We start from the raw sequence: 26315 nt of genomic DNA on the forward strand, positions 1-26315 counted from the left end.
CATCCTCTCATGGATCCAACAGATCTTTACACGATTTGCAAGACATAATGAGCGGAATAAACTAAAAGAGCAGAAAAATAGGAAAAGAGCATGAAGACAATGATTCCTAGCTCCCTATTGTAACATTCAGTTGTTTTGGTTCCACTTCAGGACAGCAATCTTATTCAGGAAACAGCTTAAGTGTTTGCTTACCCTTCACTGAAGGTAAGAGGTTTTATGAGCAAAACAAAACATCTTCTCTTTAATCAGAGCTTCAGCTAATTCTTACATGCTCATAGGCATTGTGGGGAAAGCTCAGCTGACTAGGTAGCAGATACTTGGAAATAATCAACACCTTCCATTCAAAATACCCCTGATAGGTCCAAAATAACGGCAAGTAACTCCATGCTCCTCTCTCAGATGCAGCACATGACTACAGGTCCTCAGCCCGTTTTTCCCCTTCCTCTGGGTATCTGGCATTGTAATAAGAATCATACATATACGTGCCCAGCAGTGAGTCCCTGTCCTCTCATGGATGTCCCCCATACACTGTCAAGTGCCCTACTTCCTCTCCACTTTTCAATTCACTGTACTGCATATGTTGCTAGCACCCCAATAAATAAAGTTGCAACAAAAAAATAACTGCGTACCCTGCCTTGGACAGAGAGTCACAGATGATCAAGAAACAGTCACAGCTGGTTTGTTGCTAATACTGAGCATGGAAGAAGATACACATTTCTATTCTTAGTACTTAGGCATGCGACCTGTGCAGACCGTCTCCCGCCATTATTTCAAAGAGGCTGAAGGGATTGTTAAGTGATTGCAAGCAACTGAATTAGAGCAGTTCAAGCAAATTCTGCCTGCTCTGCTTTCATTTGAGACAGGAGAAGAGTGGTTCAGTTTGGCTCCCTTGGATTGCATCTGAGATGTCTGCCCAAGGCTAGCAGAAATGATGCAGGCTGCAAAGGTGATCCACATCCCGCTGGACCAGCAGCAGGAGGTCAGTCAGGGCACTCAGATGTCACTAAAAACCTATATTCAGGCAACCAATAAAGCGAAGCAAAGCAACCAATGAAGCTCACTGCGAAGTAAAATAAAACAGGTTAGTGTACATTGCAGTAAGCAATACTGTATTACACAGCTTCTAACTTGAGTCCCTGAAGTTGTCTGGCCATCTCTGACTACTGAGACAAATTAGGAGGCAGAGGACAGGAAGAAATCAGGGACACCATGATTTTACTGACAGATGCTTGCATTCACCTTCATTCCCAGCATGGCAGGTGTGCTAATCACCCAACATAAGGTCTTCTCTACCTGTCATAAGCAAGGATCATTGCATAGTACATGGTATTATCCTATCTGCTTTAGTCCATTTTTCTTCTTGTAAAAATATTCATTGCAAAAACATGTTTTTGTTTTTTTCAGAATTTTCTTTAAAACATTTTGGGCTGCATTTTTCCATAGTTCACAGTAATGTCATCATGAAGGCTAACGCAATTTTCGAACACATTAAAGGAATCGCTGAATAGGTTTTAAATTATGCAAGTTTAAAAATGTTAGTGGTCTTACATATAATTTATCCACTGATCACTAGGAATTTGCATTGTATTTTAAATTAAAAGCTAATTTGTCTTCTGTGTTGAGATGCAATTTTTATACTCTGAAATCTACAGCACGAATAATAAAGTTATTAATGTTTAAAGTCCTAACCTTTTTCACTGGGCACACTGCATTATGTAATTATGGAAAATTCATTGACATGAGAGATGTTCATGTTCAAAAATGCATGTTTAAAACACATTTTTATGCTGGAAAAGAAGGGAAAAAGTGACCTGGGAAAGAGGTTACTCCTCTTCTCTGCTTCTCCCCATTTAAAAAAATAATTGTAGGTAAAAGAAAGTGCATTTAAGAAGTTGAGTTCGAATATTCTGCCCTCTGCTTCCTGCGCCGTGTGCACAAACCCCACGGAACAACACTGAACACAAACCGTCCTGTGGTAAGGAACACTTTATAAAACACACGTGCTGTAGGAACTAACCAACTTGTAGTGCACTGATCATCTTCATGCCAAGCTTCATCCTCCCAGCTGCCAAAGCACTCTGCACTGTCATTTTCTCTGGAGGTCAAGCACCTCCCATACTAAAACACTTAGAATAGAGCAGAGAAATCAGAGTTTAGGAGAGAAGGAGATTATGTGACTCATGAGGAGATCAAACAGCTGTGAGTTTGTCCTCCCTCCACTAATCAAGTCATCTACCCTGCAACCAGTAAGTCAGCAGGCAGACTTCACTGGCAGACGGGCTGGGTCCTGCACACACAGTTAGCTGGAATTTTCCACTGCACGTATTATTTTAGGCAAACGCAAATGATAATGTACTTAACAATAAAGTCCATTTACTACACATCCTAAAGCTCTAACTACCATATCAGCTGGAGGCCTGCACTTGAACTTACATATCTATGAGATTCTGATCTCAAGCATCCAAGTACAAGATGAGTGAATTTATTGCCACCCAATATCTAAACCACTTTCACCTTTCCACATCAACTAGCTTAGAGCTATCTTATAACTGATAAAAAAGGAGATCAAATTTTTAATTGGGAAAATATTTTTCTAACTTTCCAACAACTACAAAGCATCTAAAGGTATTTTAGATGTAAAACATGAAACTGAATTTCAATTCTTGGCTTCTAACTGAAGACCAAGGAAACTATAAGCTACATGATTATTATGTCAGAGTAACTTTATGAGTTTACTAAAGTAGGGAGATAATATAATGTTAAGTGTGAGGTCTGTATGACAAAGACCACTAAGAGACTTGCAAAGGAACAGTTTTCTATGGGATTAAATCTTTTCATGATAAAGCCTAGAAATGCTGGTATAATCAATATTTTAAAAGGCAAAATGATTTTCAGGATTTGATTCCATTTAATTGTGGTAAGGCTTCTCTGGCATGTTTTGCTTCAAACTCCAGTGCCGTGTGGCATGGGTCATTTTCCCCTTTCAAGGTGATACAGGCTGAAGTTGCAGTAATGACATACATAGAATTGCGGAGGGTGATGCACTCTGCAGTTAGTGATGCTGTGGGTTCTGGCAGCACTGGCTTTCTATTCTACTGTTAGCCATCGGGAAGAGACCAAGCCACTACTTGATTTAGAATGGGATTAACTCATTTTTAAAGCTCATTACAAATGGTGGGCTGTAAGTTGCCATTTGCACCTCTTCTATAGGCAGACAATGAGAATGACAGATCTTTCACAGGCTGCTTATAAATGTACCACAGGTCTAGAAGTGTCACTCAGAGACCTTTGGGAACAAAAACCTGAAGAATGCCTGGCAGACAGGAAGAAGATCATGAAAGCAAACACATTTTCTTTGGGGATTTACTTCAATATTGAAAATAATGAAAATCAATCAATCTTCATCTCCTGGCCTGCTCTCATTATGCATTGAAAGCCCTTTTTAATCGTATCTGTTAGGTCAACTTCTACTGTTCTTTCACATGTACTCATGTCTCTTACATGAACTAAGTGGAAATGCAGAAAAAATGCTCTTTGATAAGAGGAGGAGAAGAATTAAATGCTATTGATACTGAATTTCCAGCCTCTTCCAATACCATATACTAAAGCCAGTATATATATAATTGTATATTACTCTTTGGCAATACAGGCTCTGACGGTGCTTAGCTTACTGGGTTTTAATGTGGCTGATGCTTTGTTATCAAAAAATATCAAACCAGAATACACTAGACTTCAAAAATTATTCTAGGCATGCAAAACTGAACCTCGTAATATATTTGCAATTTTAATATTTGTATTTTTGAACTATTCAAATCAGCTAGTGTTAGCTGTGTAATCCAAGTTGCTTTGGATTCCTCCTGTAGTCAATGGAAAGAGATAGAAATACCTAAGAACAACTCATTTTTCCTACTGCAGATGCCTATTTTACGATAAGATGAATTAGCAGGTATCCATCTCTCACTTCTTACAGAATACTGTCTAACTTTGGAGGGGTACGTAGAGGTAAGATGAACCCTGCTTTCACACTGGGCCCATTAACACATGCCTGGCACAAGAAGTATGCACAAGGAATAGGAATTTTCTACCTCCATATAAAATTGCAGTTCTGTCTGCCAGGGAGTACCAGGTTTGTATGAATTTATCACCTAGAGTTGTTTCCCCTCACAGAGCTTGAAAAGAAGAAACCTGGCTCAGCTTGTGGGGAAACATAAGCTGTGTTTCATGCTGAGGTTCGTCTTACCTGCTCCTGGGCACAATCACTTCAAAGCCTTCCTAGCACTGAATGTTGTGGTATGTATCTCACAACACCAGCCTGGACGTTAAAAATAGAATTTAACCCCAAAGGCACCCGAATACTGCCACAACATATTTCAGCAGCTTCTGTAGTGGGCTTCTGTAATACAGCTATAATAACTGCAACACTTAAACAAAGGTTAAAACATTTTCACATGAAATGTGGAATTACTTCCTTTTTCGAAACAGTTTGATTTAGTGGGATTTTAATAAGGCATGGAAATTGTTTGTTCAGGTCTCATTTAACGCTCAAAATCGTGCCTCTAAATTAAAGACATCATAAGCCAAACCAAATTTAAAAATACATGTTTTGTTGATCATTTAACAGTCTTTGCTTTAATTCCCCATCCTCTTTTTGCATTAAGAAAAAAAAAAAAAAATCATGATCAAATCAGTTGAGAAGCCATATTTTAAATGCAGGTGATTTGTCGCTGGATTTGACCCCAATTTTCACTCAGATGTGAGACAGTGACCTACACCAGCAAGTTTTCATAGGGAAAGTTATACTGATATTGACATTCATTAAATTACTTCCCAGTATGGTACTATGCAGAGTCACATTCCAGGTCATGTGTGGGCCATACACCTATTTCATCATGCATTATTTAAAAAAAAAAGTCACAGCTAAGGTGACGATATTATTAACTTGGTAAAAAAGCAATTAAAATCTTCAAAGAGTGAACCTTCAAATAGTGCAGCAACACTTAAATGTCATATTTCTGTTGCAAATGTATTTTTAATGATAACATTTCTTTGTAATGTAAATCAGCCTCCTCTCAATTATAACATGTTAATCAAGTTATTTCTCAATTGCTGCCTACCCATCAACGCCTACAAGTCCATCACATGCCATTCTGTGAAAGCATACTAATTACTTGATTATATTTTAGTCAAGTTTTGCAAATCCAACTATTTGCTTCAAGACTGCATGTTTTTTGCAGATTTGTCTGTTGGGGGGGAGGGGAGAGCAGAAGACACATTTGCATCCTGCAACTTCAGTCTAATTGAAAATCCTTCAAAGTACCTTAGCATGCAGGACTTGATCCTAGAAACTGAAGAAAAGCACATATTACTTCCTAGTATCTCATGTAAATGCTATTCCTGGTTGACGTGTCCGAGAGGGATAAGGAAAAACACAAGGTTGAGATGAATATTTAAGAATCATTCAAAGTGTATACCTCAAATGCAGAGCAGGATTTGATTGGGTAGAGGTAAATGTTGGTGACAGTGATGGGCTTGCCACCTCTTCTACATGTTGGTACTGCAGTCTCAGAAACAGCCGCCCTTATGCTTTCCACCTCAGCCTCCGGTGGCTGCCAGTTGACAGTCATCTTTGTCGCAGACGAATTATTCCCGAGTTCTCGGTCTGAGATGTGTGGTATTGGAGACAATTCATCTGCATTGTTAAAGGAAGGGTGGTCATCTGGGACAGACTCTGTTGTCAGCTTTGTAATAGAGAACTGGAAGGGAATCTCAGTGTCTGACTTGGAGAGTCTGGTGGCTACGATGAATTTCAAAAAAGTCTGTGCATCTTCAAAAGAAGACATGTAGCCAAAGGATATTCTCACAGAACCAGTGGGACGTCCATCAACTAGGTCTATATCATCTCCACAGACATGGCCAGCCTAGTTTCAAACAGGAAGAAAGCCAGAGAGCTATTATGACAAACTTTGCTTTATTTCCCTCTAATTTTACATAGTTATTAATGAGTCTCTTAATTCTAACCTGAAAAACTGTTTTCAAAAATACAAAGTTAACTCATGAACACAAAGAGAAAATGGAGAAAAGAATCCCCACTATCTTATTACTTACTCAAGCTGGGAAGAAGATCATTTTGAGATGCTTGTCCTATTCTACCCTAAGGCAAGAGAGACTTCTCAAAAACATGACAACAATCAGAAAAAGTTTGTATGTCTCAGGATGGCCTGTTAGCTAGGGCATTCTTCAGGTATGTTCCAGTCTCATCTGCATAGTTCACTGGGATTTAAACTGGGATACTACATTCAGATAAGTGAACAAACCACAAGACTGCTGATTTTTCTGGGGCAGTTTTCTTGATATTTGCTGTCAGAACAGTTCCATTTTATACTATCAGTGGTTTATTCATGGCTTGTGTTAAAAAGTCCAATGGATAGCTATACAGCTGAGAACTGGTCTGGGATATTAGCAAAGCAGAGATTTGAATCTAGAGCTTCAACATCCAGAGTGACTTCCCTTGTCATTGGGATATGCAGTAAATCTGTCTCGCTGATCCAGTCAACACATTGCTTTCAGGATGGAGGGAACTAGCCTTCCCCCTAACATTTCCTCCCTTGAAGATCACAGGTTGCCACTCATGAAAAATCTTTGTTGAAAAATGCTTCAAATACCCTAATAGTGACCTCCACATAGATACCCCTCCATTTAATATGTCTTTCATACAGCACTCTCTGGAAAACTCTCCCCTAGAGCAGAAGTTTCTCCTTCAATAAGTGGGTCAGTGAATGCTGCCACTCACCTCCAGTGAGATAAGCTAGAGACCCCCTTTGTTCATCCATCTAACATTATCTCACCAATGGGCATAAGATTTAGCCCTAAGTCAGTATCCTTATTCCTGTAAGTGCAGCAGCTGTGGGGTTTTTTTCCTCGGAATTTTATTTATTTAGGCATTTCTGTTACATACAAATGGAAGTGTGAATAGATTATTTACATGAGGGCTTTTTTAAGCAAGAAATGTCACAGTTCAATGAACACAGATGCCATTTATGCAAGCAGAAATAAAAAAAAATACCTTTATGTCAAAGCATGCAATATAGAAGTAAATATTTTAATGCAGTGTGATGTAGTTTTTATCCTTGACAATAGAGCAGAAGCAACATATGCAAAATTAGGTTGCATCTGTTAATATACATGTAACCCTTCTGCCAAGTATTGATTGATTGACTGAGGAGAAAGGTTCCTGCTGTGCAAATAAGTAAACGAGTTCCTACCTAACATCCTAAGAAAACTAACCACAATTCTCCAGGGACCCTTGAGGACAGAAACTCCTCCCTCAAAGGCATTTTATACATGGAAATCTTCATCAGGGAAGGAAGAATACAGTCAGCACCCTGGGAAAAGGCGAAACCAAAGAATATGTGCAAATAATGTGATAAAAGATGCCTTCCCCTATACAGTAATGTTGTCAATAACTCATCCAGATCCTTCTCAAAGGACTGATGAGAATGTCCCAAAATAACGACTGCTTGACTGCATCACCTCATCATACCACTTTTGGTGGATTAAGTGTCTCTTTATAAGTTTGGTTTTGGCCTATCCCCATTTAAATGTTCAGCTTTATTAACATGATACAGACCTATAAGACACCACCCACGCCTTAGCAAAATCCTCCTTATATAAAGAGATCCAAGAGTGTTACAACTGTTCATTGGGCATTCAGCAGAAGGGTAGACCTTTTTCCCTTTCTCAGAGTATCTTGGGGAACCTGCTCCCCCTCAAAAATTCAGGCATCACTCACCTGCTCTTAGACAGATTATGCATGAGGAGACTATGGACATGGAGCTTTCCATGGTAAATCAAAGCACCATTTTGCCAAGGAAGGTATTAAAGAGCTCTCCCCCGTTAAGAACTTGTGCTATCAATCTTGCATATAATGTGTTTGCAAAAGTTATCTAAACATCTCTGTGAAATTATAAGGGAGCTACAATTTCAATACAGCCATTGTAATTTTTTATGTTTTGAAGAATACCATTAATACAATTTTGGATTGTTCTGCATTAATTTACTGTAATTTCAAACTCTGACAAATATGCAGACATGAAGCCTCCCCCACTTCATTGTAATACATCCTGTTACACATCTTTTAATAACAATTTATGGAAAATATTAGTCATCTAGAAAACAGTCTTTACATTCATGTTCTAACAGCCTACCACACCCGTAATCTAGGTAGATGTCATCTAAATTTACTTCACTCTCTGAGATTCACTGTGTATTCTCATTTATTGTTTCTTGTCCAATTTGTGTATGCCTTTTAAACTGTAACATCCAACAACAATAGGTCTATAATACTTGAACATTATTAAGTACAGTTAAGGATACTCAAGGAACAACATGAGATGAATTGTCCAGGAACTTCTGTTCTGCAGGAAGTCTGGATTTCATGTAATTCCAAATCAAAACAAGAAGCCACAATTTCATCTTTTCCAATGAAATAAAAACAAGCAACACATACTGCTTTGGGTCCATCAAATGATTTTGTTTCAACATTCCATTTCATGAACTGAATTTCAGTTCATTTAGTTCTTTAACATGGCAACTGAGTTGAAAGGTCAGAGAAAGCAAATCAAATTTACCTTCATTCTTAAAGTCGCACAGACTCAAAACCACAGGAGATGGTACACCTACTTTAGCTTTTAACTAATTAAGGTTTTTTTTTGATACAGAGCCTGATTTTCTTCTCCCCTTCAAACCTCCCATCCTGTCCTGGTTTCAGCTGGGATAGGGTTAAAATTCTTCCTAGTGCTGTGTTTTGGAGTTAGTATGAGGAGAATGTTGATAACACACTGATGTTTTCAGTTGTTGCTAAGTATCTTGTCAAGGACAACTACCCTCTGCTACCAAGCTGGACTGGGAGGAGGGAACACAGCCAGGACAGCCAGCCCAGCTGGCCAATGGGGTATTCCATACCATGTGACGTCATGCTCAGTATATGAATGGTAGGTGTGATCCAGGAAGTACCGATCGCTACCTGGTTATCGGTCAGCGTGGGTAGGAAGCAATTGCACTGTGCATCACTCATGTTGTATATTCTATCATTATCATTATTATTCTCCCTTTTCTGTTCTATTAAACTGTCTTTATCTCAACCCACGAGTTTTTCTCACTCTTACCCTTCCGATTCTCTCCCCGTCCTGCTGCAGGGTTGGGGGGGAGTGAGTAAGCGCCTGCATGGTATTTGGCTGCCTGCCAGGTTAAACCACGACACATCCTTAGGAAATTCAGAACTGATAGCCAGAAGATGTACCCTGGGTCACTGAATCTAGGTATTTTCCATGGGCAATATATCATGTAATCTCATTCAGAAACTAACCTGCAGGTTCCTTTGGATGTCCTCATTGCTTATACCCAAATGCATCTGACAGGCTCCTGTATTACAGAAGCAACCTGTGCGGACATGTATGTTGTAGAGACTGGCCATCTTGTCCACCTTCCCAAAAAGACACAGGAGAAGAACAAAAAATAGACATTTTAAAATTGTGGGAAACAACATACAATGTATTAAAGGTACAATTCAATTGGAGGTAAATTAATTCTCTAAATTACTAACAACTTTCTGTAGCTTTTAGCATTCCCATACACATTTAGGATTTTTCAGCCTTGTTACTCAGCTGAAAGAAAACAGCGGTGGAAGCAGAAATGCTTACCTTGGCATTGAGAGACAGTGCACACAACACACACACAGACACACACAGAGCATATCACTTCAGGTCCTGATCCTGTTAATGATGGTACACGTGCTTAATTTTGAACCTGTGAACAGGTTCATTCACATCAATAGTGCTAATTACAGGCCTGCAGTCAAGTGTCATTTAGTGTCTCGACAGAACCCTCACCTACAACTGCATCTGCAGAGATTGAAGAGAGGCCTGGGGCACCTCTTCAGTTAGCTAAAGAAAACTTTGTTCTCCAAGGATCTGAAACTGCAAGTCCTCATTACAGAAACTGACTGTATCTGGGGGATTTTGGCACACAAGTGCTTGAAGAATCAGTCCCTCCGTAAGCAATAACATCTGACAGGGCAGGGACTAAACTGGAATACCTCCTTGAGTCTTCTACATACGACCACTCAGTTCACCAACTCCCTGGTGTACTTTTTCCTTGTGCTGTGCTGTTCTGTGTTATACCATTTCTTTATTGTCTGCTAAATAATGAATGGGCAGAAATACAATACTTGATGACAAACTTGCATGAATAAATTATGTGAAGGAATGGAAAAAAATAGGCAAAGAGAACAGAAGCACATGTCTATATGTGCCTCGGAAGGAGACACATATATGCTTGCACTGGCAGGACAGCACTGCAGAGAAGAGGTATGGATTGTCAGATTCTCACAGCACAGCTAAGAAACAACAGAAGCACACTGCAAGGATCTGAAAACGCTTTATGTTGATTTCAAAAAGCAACAACAGCAGCTGGTAAGGTTAGCTGAGCAGGCATAGCTACCGCTAGTTATTTCTTTGACAATAAATGATGAACATTCCTGGTCAGGACTGGCAGAAAGGACAGTCAGAAGGTCAGAAAGGTAGCATGAAACCTGGCACATCCTGTCTCTACCACACACTTCCAGAACAACCTCGCACAAGCTGCATTAATCTCTCTGTGCTTTCGCTCCTCTTCTGCAAAATGGAGAGCTGAGAGCTCTGAGAATAACCACACTGCAGACTGAGAGGACCCCACCATGCCAGTGACACAATCCTCCTTGCAGGGAGCTCAGGCTCAGCTATACGCAGAGCGACAGCTCAGCCTAAAGGTGCAGGAATGGAAGTGTCGACCATCTCAAACTAACCACTTTCCTAACTGTAAGCTCATGCTTTATCTGCCTGAGGTATCAATGTAAACAACGTAAACATTCAACCTAGCTTTTCTAGCTGGCTTAATCTCTATTAGCTTTTATTTTTTTTAACATAAATTCTCTTTGTATAGCATAATAGCCCAATATATGTAGTAAATACTTTCTGGTATAATTCAGCCTATCTTCTGTCTCCTATCTTCTGACATCATCAATCTTCTGATGTCAGCCTATCTTCTGACATCTCTGAGTTTAACTGTGTCAGATACCAAGCACCTTTAACTTCATTATCTCAGCAGCTTGAGAAACTAAGCCTTCTGTAAGAACTTACTCCAGGCTGAAATAATTCAACCTAACTAGTGTTTAGCACTGCTAAAAGCAGTTCAAACAGCATTGATTTCTTTTTTTTTTCAAGGTACTCCACACAAAAATGTGCTGTATACACAGGAGAAATGCTACATCATTATAGTGCACAAATTCTCAAGTTCACACTTAAATACGTTCTGCCCCACTAGTTCAGTTCAAAATGGTTCAGTTCTCAAATGGAGATACGCTCAAAATAACTCCATATATCCAGACTTGGAAAGCAGAGAATAGAATCAGTCCCGGGCTTCCTATTCACGATTAATGCCTTGGAGAATATCCTGTGTTCAAAGCATGTTTCTCAAATCAAAGTTATAGTAAAAGGCATCTGTTGAGAAAGACTGTTGTGGTGTCATTAGCTTTGTTTTGTCAGAAGACTTCAATCTGGGAACAGTGACATTTTCTTGACTTCTTTTTTCATTTAGATGAGATAAGTTGTCATCCTGGCATAACATGGTTTGTCATGGTGCTAGTGACTCGTGGGTGGATCTATCGTTCTGTTAATGATGACAAGCAAGGCAAAAATAATGACAGATACTTCACTACTGAATTTGTACAATGTTTGGGCTTATTCGCTCAGTATACAAAAAGCTTTAAAATATATAATCTTTTTATTATTTTTTTTGAAGAAACATTGCTGGGACAGCCTTGCTTATCAAAGTGTACGTAGTGTAATGAAGTTTCCATGACCCAACTTTAAGGAATTGCTAACAAGAATTTTTTAAAAATCTTTTTAATTTTGTCAAATAAATTATTACTGTTCTTTAATGAACAGTAATTTCATTCTAGCCATGCGACCCAATACCCTTCTCCAATAACACTTTGAATTTTGACATATGTTAATCTGTACAGTAGAAGAAGATTACTGATACATAAAAATGTATGAACATTAGAGGAATATAGGGAATTGTGGTTCAGGAGAACGCAGATAAGTTATCCATAGCTTTAGTATTAATCGAACTCCGTTATCACCAATGTGATAATGCACACAGGTCTTGGGAATGCGTTGCACACTTTTCATTGCAAACAATGACACCATGTAAAGAATCATCAAGGGCAGCACTGCAAATCTATCTGTCCCTTGAATGCATGCTTGACTTTCCCTTGGACATATGCTTCGATTTCTTCTTGTTTAGTTTCACCCTAGAAATACGCTACTTGGGGAGTTAATTTCATCTCTCTCTGCAGTGCTACCACATAGCAAAACAAATAGAACATAAAGCATCTGTTACAGCTATTTTGATGAAGAAAAGCTTGTTTAAATAAAGCACATCTTTAAAATTGCCATAAGGAGCAATAATGGGTATGGAGCTCAGAGTTATGAAATACCGAATGCCGCTTGCAGCTCTGTCTGTAACAGTGGTAGCTGACTTTTGGGAGCCAGGAATATGTTCATCAATGAAGGCACAGAAGCATGAATGGTACTAATGGTAAGTACACAGCTTAATGTACTCAGATTGTCAGTTTTGGTGATTCCCTGGGTCTGATATTTGGACCTATTGTGCCTTGGTCTTTCAGAGCTTAAAGACTACAATTAAACTGCAAAACACATGCAGAAATCTTGCAGCATTTTTACTGATTTCAGTCAGTGAGGGTATGGTAATTAAGCCATCACAACATCTTGGAGTCCCGTCTGCTCCTCAGAGCCCCTTTGCATTCATTACTTTTTCTGAAGCTCTTTACTGTGGGCCAAGCCCTGTAGGTTGCTTCACACCCCAACACTTCTGATGTCAGATTGTCTTGATTTTTGACAGGCAAAAGGTGTTTTTCACACTTCCAGGCTGTGGTCTTCGAGTTTAATAAACACACATGACTGAAGTTAATCTAAATCCATTTTTAAAATAGTTCTTTTTTTTCAGAGATAATTTCTATTTTAAGCACAGTTGCCTTCCCCAGTGAGCCTTACTTTAGCGTTGCCAGATTGACCAAGTGCTCACAGTTAGGGTTTTTTTCATAGTGCTCTATCCGATAAATACTATTACAATTTTTTTTAAAATATAAAAATATTGAGGTGGAGAGGGTTTTTTCCCCTGGTTTTAATGCATTACCCTACAATAGTTGCAGTTGGATATCTGGTATTTTAGTTCACACTCAGCAGCTGGACAGCTCCAAAAATAAATTTGATTCTGGTGTGTTCTGATTTCCCATTCTCTGTCACACAGCGGCACTGGTGACTGCCTTTGCTAAATAACTGACTTCTGCTACCCATTCACTTCAGGGTCTCTGTGGCGGTCAGCTGAAAAGTGTAAGCTTTTCTCTGGCTTCAGGCTCCATTGAAATAAGTCTGAGAATGATGCTTACTGTAGGTAGATATATACTAAGTGATAGTAAATATTTACAAATAGCACATAGTTTTGCATTATTTCTAATCAACTAAGTCTAAGATTTTCTCTAAGAATGATGGATTCTTTAGGAACCCCTGCTGAAGTCATTCCCATAGGATCCAATTCTGTAGCTCTTATTCAAGCAAGTACTTCTTATTTGTGCAAGTTATTTTACTGAGTATCACAAGAATTCACATGAAAAAAGGAATTTTTTATAATAGATCATGAAGTGTCCCCCAAAACCCCAAATCATATAAATCAATACGGGCAGGTACTGTCCTTCAGGAATTGGCATCGGGACTTCTCATTCTACTTTCTACAATGCTCAAATTTCAGAGCAGTTTGTTTGTCTGATGGATTTGCTCATTACAAGAATTTCACTGCACGCCACTGATGGCTGGTTATAAAACAGGCTTCATGACACTGTTCTCCACATCCACTGGTAAATTAATTCACTGATTCATGGCATGGAATTTGAAAGAACGTAAGCTAGCTCTTTCTGTCATCCAGCATTTGACTGTGAAATGTTGTTGCTGATGCAAATGCATACTTAATCTTGTTTAATACAATTTAATAAGAAGTAGGTCAGAAGAAAAAAAAAAATATCAGCACTTGTTTCCAAATCATTTAGTAGGAGGAAAAAAGCATTTTAGCTGAGTTACAGTATACTTAAACTGGTTTAACTGCATGGTTTCCTGCAAGAGACGCATTTTTTCCCATCCCAGGGAAAGAATTTCTATGTGGGCAGGTTCCCACAGTATTGATGAATCTGATCCTCTCCTTATTGCGTCTCTAGTTGTTGACAATGGTTTAAACTAATTGGAGAGTCGACGTAAATCTCTCTTCAGTCTACACCCATTCATCACTCACTCTGACCAAAACTGCTTTGGTAGAAGGCAGTGAAGTATTAAGACAGAGACACTGAAATTTACTGAAATTGCCAAACTCAGTGTCCTGACAGTGGAAATGCTAGCTTATCAGGAACTTTGCAGTAGATGTGGTAATTTTCTCCGCTGGTTTCAAAGACAGTCAAACACCAGGTAAGATTGGACGGGAGAGAAGCAGGCTGGAAACATCAGCATAATTCAGAATATGTGGGTTGCCATTCTGCAGGAATTCTCACTTAGAAGACGCCATATACATAGCAAACTGCAGGTCCTCCATGCTTAAAGGAGTAACAATAATTTTACATTTCTGCGATATCCAGAAGCTAGAAGATACTTTGGGGAAGGGGTGGCTGTAAGGAAGAAATGAAACACAGTCTTGATTGTTAATGGATGACCTCACATTTTTTCAACTGCTTTTTTCTTCTCTGTAGCACATGTGGTGTATTAGGGCATGGACTTATTTGGATTATATATAAACTTCATGAGTCCAAGATCCAGCTATTTGAAACTGAACAGGCTGATAAGTAGGCTAAACACCTTGGTCTTCTTTGATTTGGCATCTCAGTGGTCACAAATCTCTCCAACCAATGGCATTTTCTCTTAGCTTTTTCTTCTTTTTTTTTGTTTTTAAACTGGATTCAGTGTCAATGAAAATCCGGTTTGATAAAATAACATCAGGGAAAGGATGGATTCCAGGAAGAAAAGCCAAGCAAAGGAACCAAAGCCCTCTGTGGCTTCCTAACTCTACTTCAACAGAGCATTCCCTTGTGAGTCATAGGAAAAGGTCTGTATCTCTGCATCCCACTGTGCATCCATAGCTATTCCATAGGCTAAAAGCTTTGGGTCAGGCTGCTACTAGTCAGAGAAGTGGAAGCCAGAGGCAAACAACGCAGAAGACTAAGCTATAACTCGTATCAAGAAGGGATAAAGGGGAATGTAGCAGACTAATCAAGTGGAAACAATGCTTAGGAATAAAGGGTGCAGTGCATGACACTGAAAGTCTAGTGACATAGATTTGATTCATGTCCCAGTCAAAACCCTTTCCACCTTTTCCTCTTTCTCTTAAATCACTTAAATCCTCCTTTGTCTGTATTTATCCTCTGAAAATGGGATAAAAGTTCACAGGGAGTTTGTAGGGTTAAAATCCCATGATGGACTGTGTTGAAATACTACTTTAATTGCATCCATACAGGGTCCTATACAGTATTTGTGTGTGGGACAGGAAGATGCAAGCAAGGTAATAGAGAAGGTGGAGCCAAGCTCTCTTTGTCTTCGAAGGATTCAGATGGCGGGCTGAAACTGGACACTGCGTGCGTTCAAAGACAGCTCATCTGCTTTTACCAAGATCAAGAAAAAAGAAATCCAGCAGAGACTGTCAAAAGTGCAGTCCTTTTGCTGCTATCATGTGGTTTCTTTCACATTTCTCCCCTGTGTAACAAGGTCTGTAGTTTAGAGCCATAGTTTGGCCCTGTTACTAAACAGAAAATATTTAGCCTCCCTTATTCATCTCAGATTACTTAATCTGATCAACTACAAGTATCTTTCTTTTATACCCTTTCCAGTTTCCTTAGCAACATGCAAGGACACTCCAGAGAAGCAGTGTCAAGCAACACCTTCAGTCTGGATTTTCATGAAGCTTTCTAACCTTGACCAGCTCTGATGAGCAGTTTAATAGTAGGCAATTTCAAGCATACTATCTCACACGCGTCTTTGACCCCCACAATGAGATATTACAGAAAACGGCTCAGCCTGTATTTTGCCACTACTTCCTTGGCAAGAAGAAAGCTTCATTACCTACTAACTAGGTTTGCAGTTATCACACTGAGTCTCTCAAGTACAGCATCTCCTTACGCTCAATCAGTAATGCCCTACCTAGAGAGCCCCTTGTTGTAAGGGCTGTCTTTGAGTGCCCAGTGTCATGTAACCAAATGTAAACAAAGATCCAGATTGTAATGGCATTTCTTGCCAGTTTGAAGCAACAAGGTGCCATTTATTGGCAAGCCAGTGTGGTTTGCTGCTGCATTGCTGCTATCTCCCTACTTACCAGACATCCACAGTGCAATTGGAAACTAATTGGAACCAAGGAAATTAGTGGATGTTCAACAGGAATCTTCACAACCATCTTTTTCTCCTGTTTGCATTCTATTGTGCTGGTCCATCTGCCATCCCTGGTTCCTGAAATCGATGGCTAAATCTATAGCTAAAATCAATAGTGAGCAATCACCCCAGCAATTTTTAGGTAGCTATTGGGAAGATGGCCAAAAATCCCATTAGGCATGTTAAGAACACTTTTCTTTCCCTGAGTCATCAAAATTAATATAATGCTTCTAAAAGCATTAGTGTAACTAACTCAAAGTTGTTTGACCATCTCTGCACAGATGTTCTTAGCTGGAATTAACAAACGCTGGATTTTCATTTTCTCCGGCCCAGATGAAAAAATTCTGCACTTCTCCACCCGCAAAACTGAATGATTGTTTTACACAGAAGTAAAAAGTAACAGATGGAAAAAACATAAAAGGATTACAGTTTGAAGAACAACAAAGATCTCCTGCTTAATAACTTTCTATGAAGACTTATTTCACATAGATTAAATAAAGTAGAAATTATCCCTCATCGTTGCTGAACAGCAACCCACTTTCTCCTGTAGGGACATGGTATGAATTTCAAGTCCTGATAGCTACTACCAGGCTCTGGTCAGCAGTCTGATCAAATTGACCTGGTAACAGCTTCCTATGCATGTGAAATGCTGTAGCTCCTTTTTTTTCCACTCTTCTAATTCACATGTTGTCATTGCTTAATTCTGTACCTATATATCAGATGTATAGTGCACTGGAGCTAATATACCAGTGAAATGCTGAGGGTACCGTGTAAGACACAAACAGCAATTATTTCAAGAAATGTACCCACTACAGGTATTGCATAGTCCCTTTTATCATGTAACGATAAGTAGTGACATGAATATGTATTCAACCAGCTGTGTGTATATACAAATTTATCTGCTACTTAATATCTGAAGATTTGCCAGTATTTAACATATTTCCTCTCAACTCCTATGAGGTTAGAATAAGTGGGGAAGACAGACATTGAATCCCTCAAGGTGACACTGAAAGACTACAGCAGGAGGAGATTTCACCTGGCTATTGCCAGGTCCTGGCTACTGATCTAGGTCCAGCTAAGCAATTTATTAAAACGTCACTGAAAGAAAAGGAAGCTTTTAAAAGAGAACATTGTGAAACTAAAGCAAAGAAAGTGTACTTGCAATATGAAGGTGCTTCCAGAACTGGCTATCACCATTTTATGCGAGCAACTACTTTTACGTGCGTTTCCCATCCTGCCTCACACCACTTTGTTCCGTGTTACTTCTGTTTGCAGACCTGACCACATGCAAACAGACCGAATAACTTCTACCTGCTTATATTGCTCTGTCTCCTCCCTGGTCACACCTCTCCCATACAACACCGTTTCAGACTGCTTGTCCAACTCTCCTCTGCCTCTCATGGCTGGAATCTCCTTTTTTTCTGCTTTCCTGCCCAACTGGTGTCTCTTTCTTTGCCCAATCCATGTAATAATGGACTTTGGCTGCACTGTGGGAAATTTAGGTTAATCATTAGGAAATATTTTGTAATAGTGAATATAGCTAAATTCCAGAATGAACTGCCTCTGGAAGTTGCAGAAAGGTTCAGGTAAAGATGATCCTGTCTTGGCACACAACGATGATGGGTAACCTCTCATAGTCCCTGCAGTCCTAAGATCTTTTTTTCCCCCTCCACGTCTTCTCAAACCACAGGGATGAATTTGGCTTGGCTGCTAAGCTGCTTACAAGACAATTCAGTGCCATAGGATGCTTTGGATGCAGAAGGATAAACAGGGTTAAAAAGAAACTAAAATTTCTTTTGTTTCTTGTGGGAGTCTCATTCTGGTTTTGTCCTGTTTGTATACTGCTAGCATGTGAATGCTGGCAGAAAGAGATTACCAGGGTAGAGAAGGTGCCACGGTGAGATCCTGTGTGGCTGTTCTTACATCTAAGTGATTTGGGGCCACACATTCCAATTTAAGACCCTGGTCTTCACTTCAGAATGATAGAAAATAAAGGCAGGAAAGGAAAAAAACAACGGTGGGTCATTGAGTCTATTCTTACATTAACTCAAGGGAGGTTGAGATAGAAGAAAGGCCGGTGAGACAGTGGGCAGATGCCATAAAAGCAGTCATCAAATTGCATTATAGATTTGTGCTGAAAGGACACACACTGGAAGTTATCTGCGGAGAAGTGTTGATAGTTTTTTTCCTTGAGAAATGGATGAAGAAAGATAAGTTCAAAGTTTAGACCTCCCTTCACTCTATCTGGGTTGATGAGAGTGAGCCAGGACATGCTAATGCAGGCTCCTAGACAAAACTGATCATAATCTATCTGAGCAGGGTTCTCAGTCTTGAGAGGCAAAACTCATCCATATGCAACACTACGGAAGAGCCTTCCTTAGGCAAACCAAAATGTTTACATTCTTTATGTTTGGCAGCTGATTCCTGTTATAGCAGTTTGTCTATCACACACAAGTGTGAAGTGGCAGGCAAGAAGGCTGAGACTGCTAATGGACTGATGCTTGTTCCCTTCCTGACAGGATTTTTAGGAGGCATGGCAAGCATATATGGATACCAAGGGAACTTTTGCAGGTGAGACAATCACAGCAAGCTACTTCTGTTTAGCTTCAGGCTCCAGGCAAAGGAGGCAGTGTGAAAAAGCAGAGTGGGAAAGAGAGCTGGTAATCCATAACAGAAATGATGGCCATTTTTCAAAAGATAGCTATGATGGTTTGCTCACTTTTTTATGCCCGTGACACACAGGAGAACAAAATATTGTCTCAGAAGACCAGAGTAAAAAAAAAAAAGTTTGATAAGGGAAGTGCTATTTTTCACTGGGGGCACAAAACACTGAACTGGAAGGTGAGACTGGGCTCTCTAGGGCATACAGCTCAAGAACTGTTTCAGGTGAAATTCCATCTGCTTATTTCTGCCTCTTACCCCTTTCCCCTCTTCCAGGTCCCAAACTGACTTTACAGAATGAAATGTGGAAAGATTATAAAATTACTCTGCAATTATCTACTGAATGTACAAAGAACATTTCACAGGTCTCTTCTCCCTATCAGAACACAGAGGAAAACGTAAAATAATATTAGCACAAAAGGTCCCTCATAGCAAAGATGGTGATTTTTTTCAAATCTGCAAATGGAAGGGAACACACGATTTTGCACTTTGACATGATTTCTAAGAAATCCACTTTTTTGTGTGGATGATTGTTGTTTCAAATCAATGTTGTTCCCTTACAGCTGCTCCATTTCCTCTTTGGCATTCAAAACAGGCTGGAACCTCATAGAGTCATATGCAAGCTTTTGATAAAAAAGATGGCAAGGATGCAAACCGAAGCTGAGTTGTTGCTGTCAAACAGTGCTTCAGAGACTGGAAGGACTCGGGGACGTATAAACACTGAAGACTACAGATATTCACTATTAATAAATGAGCCAACGGTGATTCTCTGTGTGAAAAGTCTGCAGTATTAGCTCAGCATCGAGCATATACATAATGCCACTTTTGTGACAATCACAAACCCCCTTTAATATCTAGGGCTAATTGCTTCTTTTCCTGGTAGCCTCACAAGGAAGCAGAAGATTGACAGCTTGCTGCATTAATGTCAACTCTGCTGCTTCCATCCTGCACCACTGACTTAGCAGAGGTCCTTCGTCTCTACCCCTGCACTTTCTCACCTTTCAAAATCACCAGCCTGTCATCTGTCCACACTTCATTAATAGCAAAAACTATAATGCTGGAGAATTATCCATTCTAACTAGACAGTATATATGAAGAAGCTGTTTGGCATAAAGGCCATCTTTATGTCCTGGACTTGTCAAGTATTCATCATAGTTTAACCCCTATTCATAACTGGGGCTTTTTGGTGCTGCAGTGCAAATAAACCCATAATAAAATGACAGATGTGCAGAGGACAGGCAGCTTGTGTGGAAAGAATACAGGTATCCTCCCAAGTAATTTCAAGAACAAATTACTACCCATAGTAGTCCACAAGACAGCTTTACTGAAGGAAATAGTTTTCATGGGAAGTATTTGGTGCAGCTCAAAGGAGGAAATTTAGTGTAGTTTTAGTGCCCAAAGATAAGAGGTTTATGGAGATTTCAAAACTGTAGTAGTTTTATCCCTAGATAAAGCAGTGTTTCATGAAAAATCTGAAGGAAAACCAAAGCTTTTGAGTGACTATTGGTGTTTGGAGCCTGCAAGTCCCTCTTGTTTAATTGTTTTAATTACCATTTAGAGCAAAATAACTAAACCAGTAATTAAACTGCCAATTAAACCAATGATACATATAGTATACAAAGCAAGTTTATTCCAAATATAACTCTAAAATAGTGATACCCTTCAACAATCACAAAGAACCATTTAAATGAAAAAGCAATAGCAATTCAACTTCCATAATTATTTCACTCCCATCTTATCACTTCTTAACATCCGAGTGTTCTATATCATATATACTGGGACAGGTGGCTGTCAAAAATGCTGCCATCCCTGAGAGTGCAATCATGGTATGGTTTCATTTGTGTGTCTCACTTTAATGAAATGCCTTCATTTGATCTTGAGTGCTGCACTGAAGGTTTTACTCAAGGATGAACCTGAGACTGTGGCTATTTCCTATTAGTGCAATTGACCCCATGTACGTAATTCAAGCATGTTTGTGTTTAGTGGCACAATCTTGTTAGCCCTGGCAATTGAACTCTGATAACAGTGAGGAATGGATTTCAGTAATAGAAGCAGGTAAGAACAGCTTTCCTCCCAAATGCTACGCATATGAAAGACATCATTATTTCCCTGCTTTCATTTTTCAGTGGCAGTGTTAAATGTCATGTATTTCACTACAAGCCTTTCACATCCTAAATATCTTGGACTTAGTTCAGAGTTTTGAATATCATGTAAATTATATAAATCTTGAGGCTTAAATGTAAGCTTGGTATCCTCTGAAGACACTGTCTACTTATGAAGTCTTTCTTGGCAATCTCAAATGTTCCAAATAAACTGCGCCAAACCTCGTCAGAATATTTTCTCTGGAATCAGTTAGTCAGATTGTCCTTTTCAGGCTACCAAATGCTAACGTCCAGCCACACTGTGCCCTCTAGTAGGCAATGGGCACATAACAATTGCCTGTCAGAAAGACAAATAGAACTGGTTGGATGCCTGGTTATAAGTAATTAATTATAGATGGGATATCATCCATAAAGGAATAGCACATTCTGTCATTTCTCTTTTAATATGCTAGCTGAAATACAACCTGAGTCATTAATTGGTGTCCACTAGTAGTAGGTATGTCAGATAGAAATGTCATCCAATTTTTCCTTCATTAAAAATTCCCCAAAATGTTTTCTGGGAGCCTTCTGGAACTGTGTTCTCCTAACTCCACTACGTTGCATTTGGAGACTGACCAGTGAATCTGCATGAATGTGCAAATCACAGACATGACCAAACTAGAGGACACTATTTCACTTCTAAACCATTAATAGAAGTATTGGATTTAAGTTTGATTTGAAAAAACCTACCTAATTTTAGACATGCATACAGGTATGAAGATGAAATTGTATTGTCAGTTTGATGAAGCTTACTCTTTGCTGTATGTATTTTCTTTGCAATCATAAAGAAGCAGCAAACATTTTTCTCCCCTGTAACTGCTATAAGATGTCTATGAAAGAATTTCATTCCATAAAGAAGCCAATTATATATATATATCACACGTATTATAGCTTTGGAAAGAATAGTGCTGTTGCTTGTTAATTTCTAAAAGTCATTAAATTGCACATTATTTTAATTAAACAAAGTAATCTAACAGGCACTGCAGATGTGACTGGTATGCATTTGAAAACTTTATAGTTCTTCATTCTACATACTCATGCCAGAAATGACAAGAATCTGGTGAATAGCACAATCCAGATGATACAGATCAATAAAGAAGCTTTTTATGAGCAGCCACTGCAGCAAACAGGCACAATGGAGGCATAAGACTATAAAATAATTTTTTCTTTGAGGGTACAGTTGAGTTTAAGAAAGTGAAACAGGCAAGAGCCATTTTTACTAAGAAATTGTGAAAATCAGAAGTGCAAATAAAGGTTTTGGTTTTAACCAAAGGACAGAAGCAACATCAGAGTGTTTGCGGAGTGTTTTACCAATCCACCTGTGTTAATATCTCCAGTCTTTTCTGGACATATTGCCACACATATTCAAGACTGTATAAATGGCTAATTCACTCCTAAAATGTGGAATTTTTTGAAACAAAATGCGGCAAATATTTGAGAGTATTTGGTAGCATAGTCCAAAAAAAGACGTATGGGAAGAAGAGCTTCTCCAGTACTGCACATTTGCCCATCCCATGTTCATCAGTGTGGTAAGTGCCTTAAAAAAAATTGTAAAACTCCATATTGACAGGCTACAAAGTAACTGCTTCATTTCAGTTCTCCCTTGTGTATATATGGATCTCCTCTTGTATTCTCGTAGACGTGTCTCTGCGTTTCCCCCGTTATCCGGATCTTCTCCTCTCCAGCAGAGGAGTGTTGAGGAACGCCTTTTGCAGCACTCCACTCCCTCCCTAATGGTCCAGAATTATCAGCTTCCAAGAGCAATGCCGCTCTTCAAAAAAAGAGGTAGTCACTGAGACAGATGGTGCCAGTTGTTGACAGCTTTTAAAAAAATTAAGGTCATACACTTGAACTTGACTTCTTCAATCGTCAGCCAATGAAAAACAGAAGAATTAAGCAAAACTAGAGTGCTGTGTTTTTTCTGACTTCCGCTGATGAGCAAGTGAGCTATGTTACCCTGCTTACACGGTGCACAGTCATACACAATCATGGTCATACACTATTACCTCTCTACTGAAGGTAGAAAAGTTTCACAAAGTTTCATCTTACAGATACTCAGTATACCTGATGGATAAAGGCTAGAGAAAGCTGTTGAGAAAGACAGCACTTAAGGACTTTTGGAGCTTGAATCTCACTCCTTACACTGATCATTCAACTTTATTCACTGCTTCCTGAGGAATATTACAAGAATGTAATTATTCGAACTGAAGGGAAAAGAGAACTCTTCCTTCCTGGGTGACTGCAATATTTTGAGATCTGATTTCACTTGTATGTCAAAGCTCCAAGGCAGTCTCTTATATCAGCTTTTCTAGACTTGCTCTTCAATTCCCAGTTTTGAGTACTCTAGAGAAGGAAGTCAATAAGAAACCAAACCACCTAGTCAATGCAACCTGTTAAAACAGCCCACTTTCAAACTTCCTACGTGTAGAGTATTAAATCTGTAAGATATTGGCTTTGGCTATTATGTACTTTGTAGTGTGCTAGCACTATTTATTGGATTCTTTTTCTACTACTTTAAAAATGGTGTGTATATATTGTGCAGAGGTAGGAAGAAACAAAACCAAAACCTCAGAAGTGACCACTATGGACAAAATATTTCCTTTAGGATACAGAAGTCATTGTGAATATGCTTAAAATATAAACGTAACACTCAGTTAAGGCAAGAGAAAAACATACCTGTGAAAAGCCGATCACCTCTCCATTTTCATCGAGCACGTTAAAATTAATGATTGGACCCTGGACATCAGGATTGCTGAAATCTGTATCGCTGTAAATACGTACTACAGGAGCCCCGTTGGCATATTTTAAGGTAGACAGCACAGTATAGGTGTAGTGAGCTAATGCAAAGGTGTGCTGTTTTATTTTCTCCATTCCACCTACAAAAGAAAAGTGCACGTACATGTCAGATGCCTTATTTTTATGGAAATGTAAAAAAGGATGATTTTTCAGAATGGTGTAGCAGGGAGGTAACTAGCACAAAATTGGAAGTTTTGGGTTCTTTTAAATGAATATACAATTTGCAAAAGTTTCCTTCCTCATACAAAAGCTTCAGAAGTACTGTTGCACCAAGGATTTATCTACAATTAATCTACTGTAGAAAACTAAAGTTACACTGAAATGGATTCACGTGCATTACAATATTGATAGTTCCAGCCTATACATATCACTAAGACGTTCTGGCACAATTAATTTGAAAAGCAAGTTTTTCTCCAAATCTGGCTCTGGAGATCATGGGAACGAGGCACAGCACAGAAAGCAAATTGCTATGTCTAAGATAAAATAAAAATAGTAAAATTCTAAATGAAATTACAAAATACAAGTGTTAGTCTACAAGGAATTTACTTGAATACTGAAGAAATATTCTTCCAAGCCTGCTCTTCTTTTTGCAGAAGAAAAAGAAAGAGGATATTGTGAAGACCTCATTGACTACACCCATGCAATCTATTTGCTCCTGAGAAGCTTTCCAGACAAGTTTTCACAAAACTTGGCCTGGAAAAAGCATGAAGAGGAAATATGTTGTCTTTCTTTGCTTTTTTTTTTTTTTTTTTGCTACACTGAGGAGTCTGGAAAAGAGGACTGCAGAGATTTCCTGACAGATGAAGACCTCTTATACATCTCTGCTTTCTGAGAAGAGGTTGTGTCTCTGTTAGATGTCCCTATCGAAATGGCTTCTCATTCTTGTGCTTCTATATGCCTATATGCCATAGGATGATATACCATGGTCACCTATGGCTTTGGGGATATTTTGATTCTCTGCAGAAAGCTAAAACATAAGTGCCAGATACAAAACCAGCCATTTCAGTCAAAGGAAAACATATGTAATCTGAAACAAAGAAGTACGTTGTGATATTCACGGAGATAAACCGCTGACAGGAAACAAGTAACTGGGTATGACAATAAATACAGTACGAGAAAAGGAATAACCCTAACCCTAACCCTAATCAAACAGTAATTTATGACATGGAACAAGAAAAGTACAAGTAATCTTCAAAGTAAGATTCAAAGCATCTTTATGGAAGACAATTAGACGATAACAATATGATCTCTAAGTATTGTAAGAAACACAGGGAGATACCTGAAGGATAACAACATGTTTAAACCCAATCAAATCTCCACTGGGGACAGCTGGAATTTTGGCTGAAAATCCAAAGTGGTTTCTGTTATGCATACTATGAATTGCATATGGTGGGCCTACATCATGTGGAAAAAAAAAAAGGAAAGAATAATTTCCTCAAAAGCCTCTGGAAGTAGAACAGTATTTTTCTGCCTGGGTTTTAGACCCAGAGTGTTTTATGTAATGTTGAGTATCTTACTTGAGGTACATCAGCATTTCTGTAACTAAAAAGATGCTTGACATTTTCTTTTGCTTTCTTTTTTTAAACTGCTTATCTGAATTTCACACTTCTGCGCATACCATTTTTATATCTGAGTATCTGGAAACTTCCACAGTCTGATATAACTGCCCTTGGATAGAAATCTTGTAATCTGCTTGTTGACTTTTGTGCCTTTACTCGTAAAAAGACTGTGTCATTCATGAATGTAAATAAAGGAAAAAAATAAGATATCTTTCTCCTGACATACAGAAGAATTACAGCAACTTCTGTTATTTCACTTTTCTTCACGTTTCTATATTATGTGCCATGTCCTTTAGATAAGCTAGAAGAGCAGACAGTAAAAGCATAGAAACAGATTAGATATAAGGTGGAAGTACATTTTTTGGTGCTAAAGAATAATAAAGAGGAATAAGGTATTTAATGAGATACTAACACACAAAGCACTTTCAAGGACATTGCCAGAAGCTAATCAGTACAATTTCTAGATGTTAGCCACAGTAAACTTGGCAAACATCTCTAGAACATTTTGGTCTGAAAGATGATTTGTATTTTCAGAGTCTTTGAGAATAAAAGATTGCCTAGTCAGAGATGTCCTAGTCATTGTTTGGTAGAAGTTAAGAGTCTTGAAATTGGGGGGGGGGGGGGGGGGGGGGAGGTTATTTCTG

General features: G+C 38.8%; 1 protein-coding gene across 1 annotated transcript in view; it reads right to left on the reverse strand.

Annotated features, from left to right (window-relative positions):
• Positions 1 to 24192, reverse strand: part of MOCOS (molybdenum cofactor sulfurase) — a gene marked incomplete at its 5' end in the record, with an annotated part of 51396 nt that extends 27204 nt beyond the window's left edge. Inside the window, 3 exons of the mRNA XM_009579165.1 lie at positions 5472 to 5918; positions 9365 to 9481; positions 23993 to 24192. Coding sequence (XP_009577460.1) covers positions 5472 to 5918; positions 9365 to 9481; positions 23993 to 24192 — 764 coding nt within the window. The remainder of the gene's footprint in view (positions 1 to 5471; positions 5919 to 9364; positions 9482 to 23992) is intronic.
• Positions 24193 to 26315: the final 2123 nt, after the last annotated feature.

Source organism: Fulmarus glacialis, unplaced genomic scaffold, assembly GCF_000690835.1.
Source record: "Fulmarus glacialis isolate BGI_N327 unplaced genomic scaffold, ASM69083v1 scaffold16740, whole genome shotgun sequence".
NCBI lineage: Eukaryota > Metazoa > Chordata > Aves > Procellariiformes > Procellariidae > Fulmarus > Fulmarus glacialis.